The sequence below is a fragment of the Mizuhopecten yessoensis genome, unplaced genomic scaffold, assembly GCF_002113885.1.
Source record: "Mizuhopecten yessoensis strain PY_sf001 unplaced genomic scaffold, ASM211388v2 scaffold1313, whole genome shotgun sequence".
In the NCBI taxonomy this organism is placed as follows: Eukaryota; Metazoa; Mollusca; class Bivalvia; order Pectinida; family Pectinidae; genus Mizuhopecten; species Mizuhopecten yessoensis.
Window position 1 is genome coordinate 1,608,370 of NW_018403984.1, and position 14,485 is coordinate 1,622,854.

The 14,485-nt window shown below is 35.3% G+C and overlaps 2 protein-coding genes across 7 annotated transcripts in view; one reads left to right on the top strand and one right to left on the bottom strand.

The window, feature by feature from the left end:
- Positions 1 to 1,798: 1,798 nt before the first annotated feature.
- LOC110459716 (transmembrane protein 177-like) lies at positions 1,799 to 8,705 on the bottom strand. 2 transcript variants are annotated; one of them, XM_021512110.1, is made up of 3 exons: positions 8,567 to 8,705; positions 7,424 to 7,612; positions 1,799 to 4,205 (listed from the first exon to the last, which is right to left on the bottom strand). In XM_021512110.1, the coding sequence occupies exons 2-3, from the start codon at positions 7,610 to 7,612 to the stop codon at positions 3,330 to 3,332; spliced, it is 1,065 nt and encodes a 354-aa protein (XP_021367785.1). In that variant the 5' UTR covers positions 8,567 to 8,705; the 3' UTR covers positions 1,799 to 3,329. The 2 variants fall into 2 exon arrangements, with proteins under 2 accessions (XP_021367785.1, XP_021367777.1); XM_021512102.1 differs by having other exon boundaries at positions 8,547 to 8,704.
- Positions 8,706 to 8,762: 57 nt separating this feature from the next.
- LOC110459684 (band 4.1-like protein 5) overlaps positions 8,763 to 14,485 on the top strand; it is a 46,790-nt gene continuing 41,067 nt past the window's right edge. For 4 of the 5 annotated variants that reach the window (XM_021512065.1, XM_021512056.1, XM_021512073.1 and 1 more), the window contains exon 1: positions 8,764 to 9,082. In XM_021512065.1, coding sequence (XP_021367740.1) covers positions 8,939 to 9,082 — 144 coding nt within the window. In that variant the 5' untranslated portion in view covers positions 8,764 to 8,938. Of the gene's footprint in view, positions 9,083 to 14,485 lie in introns of all 5 variants that reach the window. The other variant, XM_021512089.1, reaches the window with a different exon arrangement.

Sequence of the window (14,485 nt, forward strand, 5' to 3'; positions counted from 1 at the left end):
GTGTTATATTCATGTTTCCCGGTTGAAATGGTTCAGGTGGTGCAGAAATATTCCATGATAAACGAACACACTTGGACCGTACTGTAGGCAGTGCTAAAATAAAATGCACAGTTTCGGAGAATGAATAATAATAACAAGAATATTATGTCATCCTTTCATGTGTCCACTAAATTATATAACGTATAATCTACATGTGGCTTGGCCTTGTTTTGTAAAGAAATAACACAAACTAGCAATAGTCAGCATTTTAGTTTCAGTCAGGCATGTCTGGACCCCTCAATCTACATGTGCTGAATATTCCTGAAATCAGCCTCAGGTCAGATCTGTGCCTGTCATTTTCTTTCAGGTTTAAACATTTCATCTGGTTGAATAACTTCCCCCATCAAGTTTTTCATGGGCTTCGCGTGCTACTGGTCAAACATCAGATTCAAGAGGGATCCCTGCGCCCACCATCGTACCATCTTCATGAGTGCAATGTAGGATTTCTCTTTTCTCTTAACTTTTATCTGGATTGAGTCATGTAAACTGCAGTAAGTGCACCTTTTGATAAGTTTTGATCAAAACTTCATACTGCTGTGTATAACATTGTTCTTTCAAAATGAGGTTCTTGTTTGACCTATTTACCAGCATGGTGCGTAGGGGAACACACATTTAGAATTTGAGATAGATCTGTCCAGTACTTCTAAGGAAATAGAATTTACAAACTTGAAGCGTCGAAATCCAAGATGGCTACCTGGTGACCATTTTGTTTTTCTGATCAGCCTCAAAATGAAACGTGCACAACAAAGAATATATGAAAATCAACAGATGAAACTTAAATAGTGTAACAGATCTGTCATGTACTTGTCATAATTCAGTATGGCTGTTTGGGGGCCATCCTGTTTTTTCTGACCAGTCCCAAAAATCAACATGTATAAAAAAGGGTCATGGGGAACCTACATTTGATATTTGAAAAAGATCCCTCCAGTACTATCCAGGAAAGAGTGCAAACAAACTTAAAACTCTTACAAATCAAGATGGCTGCCTGTCCGCCACAAATTTCATAATGCATCACCATGCAGGTACCATGGTGAAATAATTGTTCAGATACCAATAAAGATACAAAGTAACTACACACAATTGAAATCCTTATTTACTCTTTTAATCACAGATTGACTTTACAGAAATGATTGATACTGATCCAATAATCAGGTTTTACATTTGAACCTGTAGCAACAGACACACATTTCTCCTGCAATACTTAAACAAGAGGCCCTAGGGCCTTAGCGGTCACCTGAGTTATATCATAGGTACTGGTAGCTTTATTTTATTGTTTAGATGTGATGTGGAAATCAGCATGTGAAATACAATACTTGTCATGTCATCAAAGGATAAGAATTTGAAAATATTGGTAAATGTTCCCTTTGGGGCCCCGCCCTAGCCTCTGGGGATCGGGCAGGTATCCTGATTTTACAATGTAATACCCTCATTCACCAAAGATGATTCTGACTAAGTTTGAGTAATTTTCTGCTGAAAATGGATAAAATATACCTAATAGTGTTATTTCCCTATAAAAATTATAGTAAACTTTACCCCCTCCCCAAGGGAGAACGGATAGCTCGGGGGTCCTGAAATTTACAATTTAAATAAAGCCCCTGATGATCTTTCTTTTTATGCACTGAAACTGAATGCAGTACCTCGGAGTCTGGAGAAGAAGATTTTTGAAATATTAGTTAATTTTCCCTTTGGGGCCCCGCCCTGGCCCCAGGGGTTGGGGTAGGGATCCCAATTTTACAATTTTGTCATCTACCAAGGATGATTCTGACCAAGTTGGAAAAAAATCCATCGACTGGTTCTTGAGAAGAAGTTGGAAGTAAAAAGTTTACGCACGACAGACGGAAAGCGAATAGAATAGGTATGTCACTTGAGCAAAGCTCAGGTGACCTAAAAATGGAAATGTTCTTGTTTGCAATAGTTCTGAAATCAACATCTTTTATTGATCTATAAATTAATATTTCTGTGTGGATATTTATACTTTGAAAAATGTGAATATTCCCACACCGCGACAAATTTCCACTTTAAAAGGATTTTAGAAGGCATCTAAAATCTAAAAAAAAATCTGGTACTGCACGTTTACTTCTCACTGAAATGTGCTATTTCAGTCGTAACTATATTTATCATCAGCTTTCCCAAAGAGATAAAACTGACCACACTGGACGTTGGCTTCAGGTCATGTCATTATCATCATTATCAACTACGTAAAGTTTCGTTAGGAGATATCAAGATTTTCAGTTTCTAATCAATTTTAGGAGTTTAAAGCAGCATGTAAACTTTTCCCATTTTACCCAACTTTTGTCCATCAGTTCAGGAAAAGAAGTTGTAAACATCAAATATTATTTTTCATCGTAATTCACTCACGTCTATTGGTTGAAATTAGCACATGTGATGCACTGCAAAGCTTCAATGACATTGTAAACCTGGTGTTCCTATATATAGATTTTGGGTTGGAACATCTCGCCTTCCATTCTCTGAACACCTCTGGTTTTGCACTTTGTTGTCACAAAAAGTCGTTTAGCATGCTATAATAATATTGTAAACCTGATGTTCCTTTGACTCACTTTCAGCCAATGCAGATGCCAATTTTACTGTAAATTTTGTTTTTCCAAAGTAAATTCATTGTGTTGTTTACAGGATGTTGTTAATGTTCCATGTATGAAATTTGAAAATAAAATTCAGCTTTCTGTTTGAAATAGCTTTTTTTCGACCATAAAATAAAAAAATAAAAAATAAAGCAATTGTAGCATGTTGCTTTTTTTGTTTTCGGTTGATATTGTTTTCTTTTGTCAATATAACCATGTATCGACCTCATCAACATGCTATAATTGTATGTTTCAAAAGTCTACATAGTTGATAATGACATAACATGAAGCCAATGTTGCGTGTGGTCAGTTCTATCTTTTGGAAAGCTGGTAATAAATATGTATGTATATACTGCGGTAGCTACGACCGAAAAAATGCAATATATCTGGGAGTTTCAGTGAGACCAGGTGCACAGCACTACACTGTCGACAGACAATAAGGTGTCAGCCAGTCTGATTTCACACAAAACACATTCTTGTCGCTCTAAAAAAGCTTGCTTCGCTAAATTGTCCCTTTAACGTTTGTCTGCTGTTTCATTACTTTTAGATGAATATTCTTGGACAGAAGATAAACACTATTGATAAACAAATCCCATCATAAATGTCTTAGGTTTGCACTGAAGCCATCCTTGTAACATTCTGAAGGGAAGAAACAGAAAGAAACATCTCAAGTATTTAATCATTGAAAATAAACACAAGATTTCAATATATTTAAACCTCATTTAAAGCTTCTGAATTTAGTTGTTTGACCAATTTGTCTCTCTGCTGCGTGAGAGGAAGATGAGGAAATCGATAATTCGGATAGATCTCATTTCCATCCTTGCTATAGAGTTCTTCACCCTGTGATCCTAGAAGAGTCCGGAGACTTAAATTTTTCTGTATCAATTTTTCGTAGAATTCTATTCCACCTTTGGTTAATCCTTTATCAACAAGATCTTGGTCAACGGTTTCATCCCGTTTCTTGAGATAGAAATCCATACTGGCCTTGAACCAATCTAGACTGACCTTGTACGCAACAACATGAGCAAGCACAACAATTTGTAACACGCGACCTGGTTTCATGGCAAATTTCGCCTGCAAAATTGTTTGTGCAAAATACCCGAAAATACCACCCATGCCTAGTGAAACAACACCCATCCCTACCGCAACATTCTGGTGATGGGAATTCAAATATCCAATTTCACGCAAATATGCAAATGCCTTCGCTTGATCACTTAATATCAGTGATTCTTTAAGAGCATCCATTGCTTGGCTATTTTCTTCGATCTTCACAACATCACAATCTGAATGTTTTGTGGTAATGACGTCGTGTATAGATGACTTGGGTAGAGCGTACACGTAATCCATAAACATCACCATCCATGTCGTTAAGTCAGACGTGGTCTTACTACGCAGGGCTATGTCCACTGATTCAATGTCTTCACTAGTTGAATATCGCCAACAGTAAGGTATGCCTACAACACCTCCAAATCTGTTTTTTAAGGAGCCCAAACTCACTGCTTCAGAACCGACTGTTACAAACAAAGGTTCCAATAGTGATTCTACGTTGCCAGGAGCTTTGCACGATTTTATCTTCTCATCAAGAATCTAAAACAAATCAAAACAAAAATAACTGTGAAGCAAAACTTCAAAATCAATTCAACAAGAGGCACAGAGGGCCTCTATCACTCACCTGGATATTTATTCAATCATGATAAAATATTTTTATTGAAGGTAGTATGGCAAATAATACCCCAAGGCTAGTCCCCTGAGCCAATCCTGGCACTGTATCTGTAATCTGTGAGAAAGGATGGGAGCAAATCCCAAAGACGATTCTGACAGCATGATTGAGACACATTTGAACTCTTCCAAATCGATGGTTGGAATAGTTCATCATTAAATTTCGGGGATGAATGAGTTAAAACCAAATTTTTACTAATCCGCCTTTTAACATGAATTTGTTTTAGTTCATATGTAAATAAAAAATATCCAAGGGGGACCGAGGCCCATATCATCCTGGAGGCAATCTTGGTATTCTGACTAGTGTCATAATGAAACATTCACAATCACAGACCACAGGAACCCTTCCTTTGATATATGACAAAGATCTGACAAGCATTTCTTGAGAGAAAATGATAACAAACTAGAACTGTTGAAATTCAAGATGGTTGTCTGGCAGCTATCTTGTTTTTTTCCGATAAGTCTCAAAACGAAACATGCACAGTCAAAGACCAAGGGGAATCTTCATGTGATATTTGACAAAGACGTGTCAAATACTTCTTTAGAGATAGTGATGATAATCTTAAACTATCAAATCCAAGATGGCTGCCTGGCTGAAGTATTTAAGGATGGACGCCAGGCAAGGGCAATTTCATCATCATAATGGTGGCCAAAAATAGGTACCAGTAATTTAATTTCAAAATTTGTGACAAGAATTTTCTTTCTTTTCCATATTTTCTTTTAATCAAGTCATATTATAAGATTCAAATATTGTGGAGGAAAGAAAGTGTCATATAACCATCATAATATTTCTCATTGTATTCACAGGCGCCTTGTGATATGAGTCCTCATAAGACTCTTATCACACATCAGATTTCAAAAGATTTTGTTGAAGGTTCTGTTGTCTTCTTATTTACCTGCCTGTGATTTACTTAAAGATCCCTGAGCCACTTTACTTAGGTTTTCATGTTTACAGTCAGAGATTTTTTCTGCTAGTTTTACAGTCGAATACAGGTTGTCTCCCATAGCAAAACAAGAGTACCGCGGGACGGAACAATATACGCCTGTCGAATGCCATATAGTGTTATATACTTTTTTACATTGAAATAAGATATGCATCATTCTAAGAGCGGTTAGCTGACATGCTATAAACAATGTAGGAGAAAATCTCCGGACAAAAAATCAAATACTGAAATGAACAAAGCGCAATAACGTTTGGAAAAATTGTTGAATCAAAATTCTTTTAAGGGAGACAAAACTTCATATCATGATTATAATGTATGCCAAGTTTCAAAGAGAACGATCGATAAAATTTAGGAGGAGATTGACGGATAAACAAAAGTTTACGCCGCCTGGCCATCGCCATACCATAATTATCCTGTCAAATTTGACAGGCGCATAAGAAGAGCCTTATTTTACCAAAATCACCAAAACAATTATATCTTCCCAGTTTCAGTAAAAAAATTGCTTTATTTTCCCAATTCATGAAGGACCAGGCTATTGTAAGATTTAGGTTAAAAAAACACTGACAGTAACCTCCCCTTTTTTTATTTTGGATATACCGTTAACCATAGCACAGGTGGGTTAGATCACTTCCTGGTTCAAATCCCAGTCTAGTACTACTGATTTTTATTTTCTCAGTCGGAACACTGCTGTTGATATTGTTTGGTTCATTTCATCTTTCTTTTTTATAAAAGTCCTGCAAGATATGGTTTTCTTTTCAAAAGTTATTTATCAAAGCTGTCATACATGTGATTGTTTTACTTATAATTATCTCCCCCCCCCCCCCCCCATATTTATAGGGAAAAAGAACAATAACACAATTGTATACATTATTTTATAAAGTGCCCTATCTAGCTAGAATAAGCCAATCTAAAGCGCTTTACAGTACATCGATATACAATTTACACAATCAATACAATTAGCGTATATACATTAATCAATTTAAATCAATTTTGAGGAATTTGCAGGAGATGTCTTATCATGCGCTATCTACTAGTCCTATGCCACCTGGCTAATGTCTCCCTATTTGTGTATGCCTGCATGTGTGCTGGAGATGTAATGTGTTTTGTTTGTAGTGGGACTGTGCTTCCAACGGTATCATTTAGAGTGCCACCTCACTTGAATGCTACACCACAAATATCGCACATTCACCCCAGACCAATTTATATCAAACAAACTTGATATGATAGAGATATCAGCTAAAGCAATACCAATATTAATCTATTATCTAACAAATAGGATAGTTGTTATACTAATCATATAAGTTGAAAAGTATTTCTTACATAAATTTTCACAATATTGTTATAATAAGTAACTGGTTACTGGAAAAACAATTAGCATACTGTTCTTTTTAATCATAAATATATTTCAAAGTCTTTTTATTGTGCTGCTGATTTTGAGCTTAGTTTCATTTAGTACTACATGTAACATGGCCGGGGAATTCGTTAAACAGGTATTCTTTAAAACTATCAAGACAAAAATATTGCTAAAAATTCTTGATGGTATATATAATTCCCTTGATTCTGTGATCTTGTTTCTACATCTGCATCAGGAATATGTGTTAAACTTCAGCTACAATGTCAACCTGAACGGTGATCTTAAAAATCTCTTACAAGTACTGAATCCAGACAGGTGTGTGTTTGATTGATGTCTGGGTTTCTTGTGCATTTGAACCGGTACCATCACCAATGAAATAACAAAGCATTTTAAACACCTAGATTATATTAATGTAACAAACGAGCACTTACTGCTGGTCAGTTATACTTGCTCATTTGTTTTGCCAATTACTTGTGTAGGTGACTCAGTGGAGACAAAAATTGCTTGACAGCATTAAAAATTCTAATTAATTGAAAATTTAAAGTTTGGAGAGACAAATTAAGGGAGTGATGGAAATTTTGTATGATAGTCAGATCAAAGTCGGAAATTTCCATGACAAAGCGTGAGAAATAGGAGATCACAGTTTTGATGCTAAAAACATGGGAGACTCCCGGTCATATTGGGAGACATCAAATGAGCTGTAGCCATGTCACAGTAGGTAAAGTCAGTGCCCAGTGTTTAGTTACTGTTTCTGGCAATGGTACAGATATTCTTAATAATATACAAACCTCCTCTGACATGGACAGTGATTTCTTGTCAACCTCTACAGGAATATTTTCCTTGTGGAGTGTAATTTCTGGCTGTCGTTTTTGATAAGCTAAAAGTGAAGCATATCCAATGCCTAACCAGGCACTACCAAAAATAGCATGTATAACGTCTGAATTCCTTTTCCAAAACTGTAAAATTCTGGCAGCCATCTGGAAAAAAACCAGGAAAATATGTTACTTTTTTTTAGAATTGTATCAAAGATATTCAAACATTTGCTAGTGAAACTGGAGAAAGAGAAAATGTAATGGCCAGAGCGGGGTTCAAACCCAGGTCCCTCCAAACCATAGTGGCAGACTCACTACTAATTGAGCTACCTGGTTGCTGACGATCGACACAGTCCAGTTCCACTACATTCCTCCCTCTTTTTTCTAAGCTTTTGCCACCAAAGACACAACTATTTACAGCCCAAGTTCATGTATCCCTTGCTTAGCGTACTCCCAATGCTTGAAACAAATTTTGTAACAGGAGAAAGAGAAAAAGTAAGACTTCCAGGGGTTCGAACCCAGGACCCTAGGCCTCCAAACTCTAGATGGATGCTCTACCAATTTAGCAACCTGGTCGCAGACAATCGATCTAGTGAGTTCTGCTAGCTACGTTAAAAAAGTTGAAATCAAATAGAATTCAATAAAAATAAGGAAATGAACTAGTTGCTAACTTTGAGTGCAAGAAAAACAATAACATAATAATAATAATATATAATAATCTTTAATCTCTAATAATCAGTATAAGGGGGTGCAATATCTCGTGGGGTGCGATACGTGAACAGATAATGTTATAAAAAGTCTAGAACCCAAATATTTATTATCACATTTATGTTCGATACTATATATATATCACATATATTAGCTATTTCACCTAAAAATAGATTATTTTTTTAAAAACAAAAACAACTGTTGTTTTTGGAAGCTTTTGGTGACATGTAGTGAAAGTAAGGTCAGTTTTTCATTTGCTATATATGATATATTCAAGAGCCCGAGCTTAGGTCTGTGGTCTTGACCACTCAGAGGTCTGTCAGTATATGGACCGTATAAACACAGGGGTTCGATACCGATATGGATCACACCCCAACTAAAGGTTTCACACCTTTTATACTCAACGATCACCGTTTACACTAACAGCTGATCAACATTTGTCTTTTTGCACATGTTGTTGGAGGGCACCGGCCAGCATCTTCAGCGTAATAAAAGCGCTTGAAAAAACACGGTAAGACCCTCGGTCGCCATACGTCCAACTGACCAAGACGGGCACCTGTAAATCAAACCGGAAGTTGCCGATTTTCACCTTCGGTAACATCCGGACATATCCGAGGGCAAAACAGGAAGACAACACTGCACAAAAATCTAACCTATCTTATGAGTCACATTGCAAAATGGTAACTAGAAAGGGTGTATTCCGACGTGTAACGAACTGTTAACATATTCAGAAGAATGTAGAAGAAGAATTATTTGTAATCGGTTTGGCATTTGTCCGCAAAAATGTCGAGATTTTTCCGATTCCTTAGCCGCCGTCGGACTGGCAGACGGCAGAAGCTTGGAGAACAAGCACCCATCAAAAAGAAGAATGCTATTACTTGTACGGTTATGTTATTGGATTCTACAGACTTCACACTAGATTTTTCCGTAAGTATTATTTGGATGAGTACGCAATTTATTGCTTGAGTCAAATTTCTTGCAGGTTTTGACGAATGTGACAAATACAGGTGAATCTCGAGCCGCTATGCAGGTGAAAGGAGGGGCAGGTTATTAGACCTGGATTTTATCGCAGTTATGTGATGTCTTTTAAATTTAGATTCTAAATCATATTATTTTTCTTGTTTTTAATACAACCAACCACTTTGTGTCAAAGTATTGCTTATTCTATATGTATAATACAGGTGTTTAGAAGTAAAGATACATTCAATGAACTAATAATACACACCCAAAATTGCTGATCATTGTTCAAATACGTACGCCAGTATCCTATTTAAAAAGTGAGTTTCAAGGAGGCATTCATTTTGTTATCAATATGAAGGCACAGTATCTTTTATGCATTTGGATTCTATTGAATTTCTGGTTCTGTATACTTTTTAATGTTACTTAAAATTGATAATTTGGACTATGGAATTTAATAAACAACAAACCTACCAGCTATATACCATAGTCTGGTTGAATTCACCCACATCAGCTTTCAACCACCCATTTGAGTAAAAAAGAAACCTAATTGTTTGCACATTCAACTAACTATCTTTGAATTTATCCAAGAAATAATTATTTTGTAACAAATAAACCAACAACAAGAAGACCCAAAAACAGCTGGCTAATGAACAGTATAACTGGACTGGGTCAGTCGGTCTAGAGTTCGGAGGGTCCCGGGTTTGAACCCCTGACTGGTTGTTGCATTCCTCTTTCTTCAGTTTTCAGTATTGTTAGCGAATTTGATATAGTGGAGAATTCATTAAGGTTTCAAGGAATTTAAAAAAGAGTTCAGTCCACTAATATATAGGTATGAGTCAATTTTCATGATATTTCACACAAACCATCATTTTCATCTGCTACTTATTAATTGCTGCTGAGTTTGATATGTAACTCTACCTCGACATGCAACTGAAGTTTTGTTTCGTTGTCTAGTTTCTGTGGGACACCAACTGATAATTGATTCTGACATGCCTGTCAGGAAGCATAACAAATTGTACCACTTGGATATGAAGACAGATAATTTTGTTTAGTTACATTAACAGTTCACCTTTAAGATTGACTAATTTTCATTGCATCTATTGTGTGTGTTAAAGCCCCAAATATTACATCAATGATAACGTTTCTTACAACTGCTTTAAACAATAAGGAAGTTTATGAAGGCAAACTGTCGGATATTTTTATTTTGTAATAATATTTTTACAAATGTATGTTGAGCTGATATCCTGATTTCAGCTGTGTACTTGCATATGCTCCAAAATCAAGGTTTTATCCACTATCCAGAGCTGTTATTAGTATACAATGCAATATATATACTGTAAGTTGTTGCCAGAAACAGGAATGTATTTTTAGCTTAAAAGATACTTGAAGTGTTGTTACTACTCCAGATCCATCTCTCTTTGAAATATGGTACACATAACCAGCCCATTTCTATCAAACTATATCTTTGTTATGTTAATTCAGTATCCTTCCTTTTTCATTTGCTGTTATATAAAGAGCACACAAAATGCTTAGTTTTGGATCTTCAAAGACAGAAAGGAAATGAGAAATAAGAATGTTTATTTAATTTCAAAAAGAATTATTTGGATCACATTATGTAGAAGTTGGTCTATATATATTTGACAAATGTGTATATGAGAAAGAAATTTATCTACAATAATTAACAAATTTAGTAGGCAATGTTTGGAGGCACATGAAGATGTTCCACTTTTACATAGATTAAATAAATGTTTATGCATCAAACTTTCAGCAATGTAGAGTATCATTTTTCATAATTTGTAGATAAACTCATTATTTATACCTATGGGGACTAAGTTTCTCTCTCCTTCCCCACCCCCATCAATTTACCAAAAAACTCAGTGATGTTGAAAGATTCAGCTCATTGCTGATAACAACTCTATTCTGTAAAAACACAAAAGATATTGATACCTTCAATTCAGAGCCCCAAAGAATTGATTTACTTGCCTATTTTACTTATCCATTGCATTCGTTCACACTTTTAAGCTGGTGACATTTCATGGTCACGGTTGTTGACACAGTATTAAATTGCTCAGTCGATAACACTTCACTGTGATGAGGGATATGAATAATGTACAGATGTATATACAGATAGATGTATGTTATTGGTTATGGTTTAGAGCTCTACGCTTTAGATGCAGCAGTGTATGTGTATGCCATAGCATTTCAGTATTAATGCAAAATAAAACATGGCCTGAATTATTCATCTTACAAATTTTGATGTTATTTTAATAATAGATTCAATTCTTTCTTTTGAAAATTCCTGGCTACTATAGCAAATAGCAATATCTGGAGATGGTACACATGCTTTTTTTATGGTTGCAATTGAACCTTGAGCATCAATGAATTTATGGCCTTAGACATAGACTTTTTTCAGCCCAATAGACATTGATAAGACTGGCCAAATTATTTGAAGTAGAAAAGTCTACTAAATATGCCCAGAGACAATACATGCAGACTGGTCATCCTATAAAATGTGATGTGTATTGGCAGGTAATGGTGGAATATTACCTCCAGGTTTCTCTTAGTAACTAAAGGATGCTTGGTTGATTGACTTCTAACATTACCTGGACGTCCAGGTAGCGATGTCTGGTACAGGTAAACAGAGACAACGGGGAGAGCAAAAGGTTGGTGTGATTTGAGGTGTCAATCACATCACTGGACCATATACACAGAGTCGTTTGTAAGGAGAGTGTGGGAGGTTGGTACAGTATATTTGTCATTAAATATACTTCTGAAGTGTCCCTGATAGTTGTTTACCATTTGTTTACCAGGCTTTTTTTAATTCCTTTATTACTAGAGTTCGTCCGCGCTGTTAGTTGTAGCCACACGTATACCTGTGTACCACACCTGTGATTAGATGTTTATCATAAGTGTTATATGTCCAGGTGACATAGGTGTAAGCTCCATGTATATACCTATATACTTGTGGTCAGTGTTTCCAGTTGTACTAATACCCATTTAACAGACCTATATAAAAGTATACTTAACAGTATACCTCTATAACCGTTAGTATTATTGTAACAGGTATTATTGTAACAGGTGGCACTTGTGCTCCATTGTGTATTACCTGTACTAGAAATGTACCTGTGGTGTGTTACATACTTACCTGTGTTCTACCTGAGACAATAGGTAGTGATGTACAGGTGACATGACATATACTCGTTAAGGTGTGTTGATACCACACTAGCGACTTCATGGTCCTGCATAAGATGTAAGAGGTTTTGTAATTTGACGTGAAATTTGAGTCTGGTCACCGCAGTACGAATATAATTTAGGAGTGTACTAAAGAAAACAGGTTATTTTATCTGTACTGAAATGGCACTGAATTAAAAGTATCTTGTATGTTTACAAAAATGATCATACATGTATTTAATACAAGCAGTCATTGATAAAATAACTTTTCGTAGCAGTCTAAAGTTAGATAAAAATAGTTTAAAGTACTTGTAATGGTAAATCAAAATTAGAATTATGGGAGTGTGATTTCAGATTCTTCAATATCATAAATTAATTGTCTGCAGACTTTAAAAAATCGAATGAATATGGTAAAGATAAAAATGTGTTATGGAATTTTTCCACTGCAATTAAGCTGATCAGGTATATAAATCATAACAACAGGCCTAGGTGAATCAGTAGTTATCTTCTCTTACATATGGTATACCAAAATTTGGGATTTGCATGTGCAAATTGTTGGATTTGCATGTATGTGTCATTCAAGCAACATTGGAAACTGAGAGTGGACGTACATTTTAAAATGAACATTAAAATTTTAATAGTTGAATAATTCTGTGTTTGTAATGAGTATTATGGTTTAGTAATATACTGTAAATATTTATCAACTGGCAGTGGATTGTAAATGAATGTCAGTCAGCATCAATGTCACTTTCAAATACAGATATATATATATGTGTATTTGTTATTAATTATATTGGATAATATTTATAGGAGACAAAGAATTGTATTTACGACAATATGTCAGTGTTCTTCTTGTCTCTGTATGTAAAGACAGATCTTTTGACAATCAGAGTGTAATTGTAAATATATGTGACAAACAGTGGCATAGCTTACATGTTTGCTTGTTTGCTCAAGCATACACTAAATACACTAATATATTTTTTAATTATGTATTTTTATCAATTTCTTTTGTTTTATGATTAACATCAATCATAAAAAAGGAAATAAATAAAAAATAAAACTTCTTGAAAATTTGAGTCTGATAAAATAGTGTTGTTATGCTATATGTCTATACACATTGACAAATCTTGAAGGTTAATGTAAATCCTTCTTATAAAGTCGTGTTTTTCTTGTTAACAAAAAGTCTAAACAGAGTTCCCGGAATACAAGATATTGCTTCTAGGGCCTATATAGTCAAATTCTTATTTTTTAGAATGCATTAGCACTTAAGTTAACCTTCACCATTAAATATTTGGATAGGTAGAGTAAAAGTAAAAATACATATATATATATATAGATAAATATAAATATTTTCAGATTTTAACAGTGCCTATTTTGTTGTGGCCTAATAGTATGACATATGACCTCTTAATGTTGTAAACTTTCCAGATGTGACAACTACACGTTCCATCTGACTGGAATCCATTGGGTGTTTAAAAATGATTGCCTATATGTCATCACAGCCGTGGTGAAGAGACATTTAAAAGTATGCACCATTATCCATTATATCAATAGGCACTAAAATTCCTGATACTTCATAAATATAAATCTGCAGATCACGAGTAGGCCTTTACCTATCCTCTAAAGGAGATATGGGTTAGACAGGTACTCACTTAATATAAACACACCTGAGATACTTGTAGCATGGAATAACACAACTGTCAGATCAACAGATATCTAAATGTATCCCAGACAAATGTGTGTCATGTATACATCTATTACAGTAGGAATGCATTCATTGATCAGTTTAGTAACCATTTGTAGAAATACACAGTTGATACAATTTCATATCAAACTCAAAATAGGATCCAAGACACAAAATGTTGTCTCTCTTTCTTACAATATTAACAAACTGTGTAAAGTAATAGGGTACATAGCCTAAGCTTGCCACCATGCTCTAAGGTCGCTTCCTCGAGTTCAAGGTCATGGTCATCTAAAATGGATGTGCTAATACCATTATGAAGTGATATGTATTTATTTACCAGTGCTTGTTTTTTAAATGCAACCATTCTAAAGTTTGAGTATGAAGGACTTTATGTAACTGGTTGTAATTTATTAAACCACCTGCATGCATGTACAGCCCCCTCGAGCTCGCCCCCCATCCCCATCCCTCTCACCACCACCCCCTCACCCCCCCTCACCATCCCCCCTCACCACCAA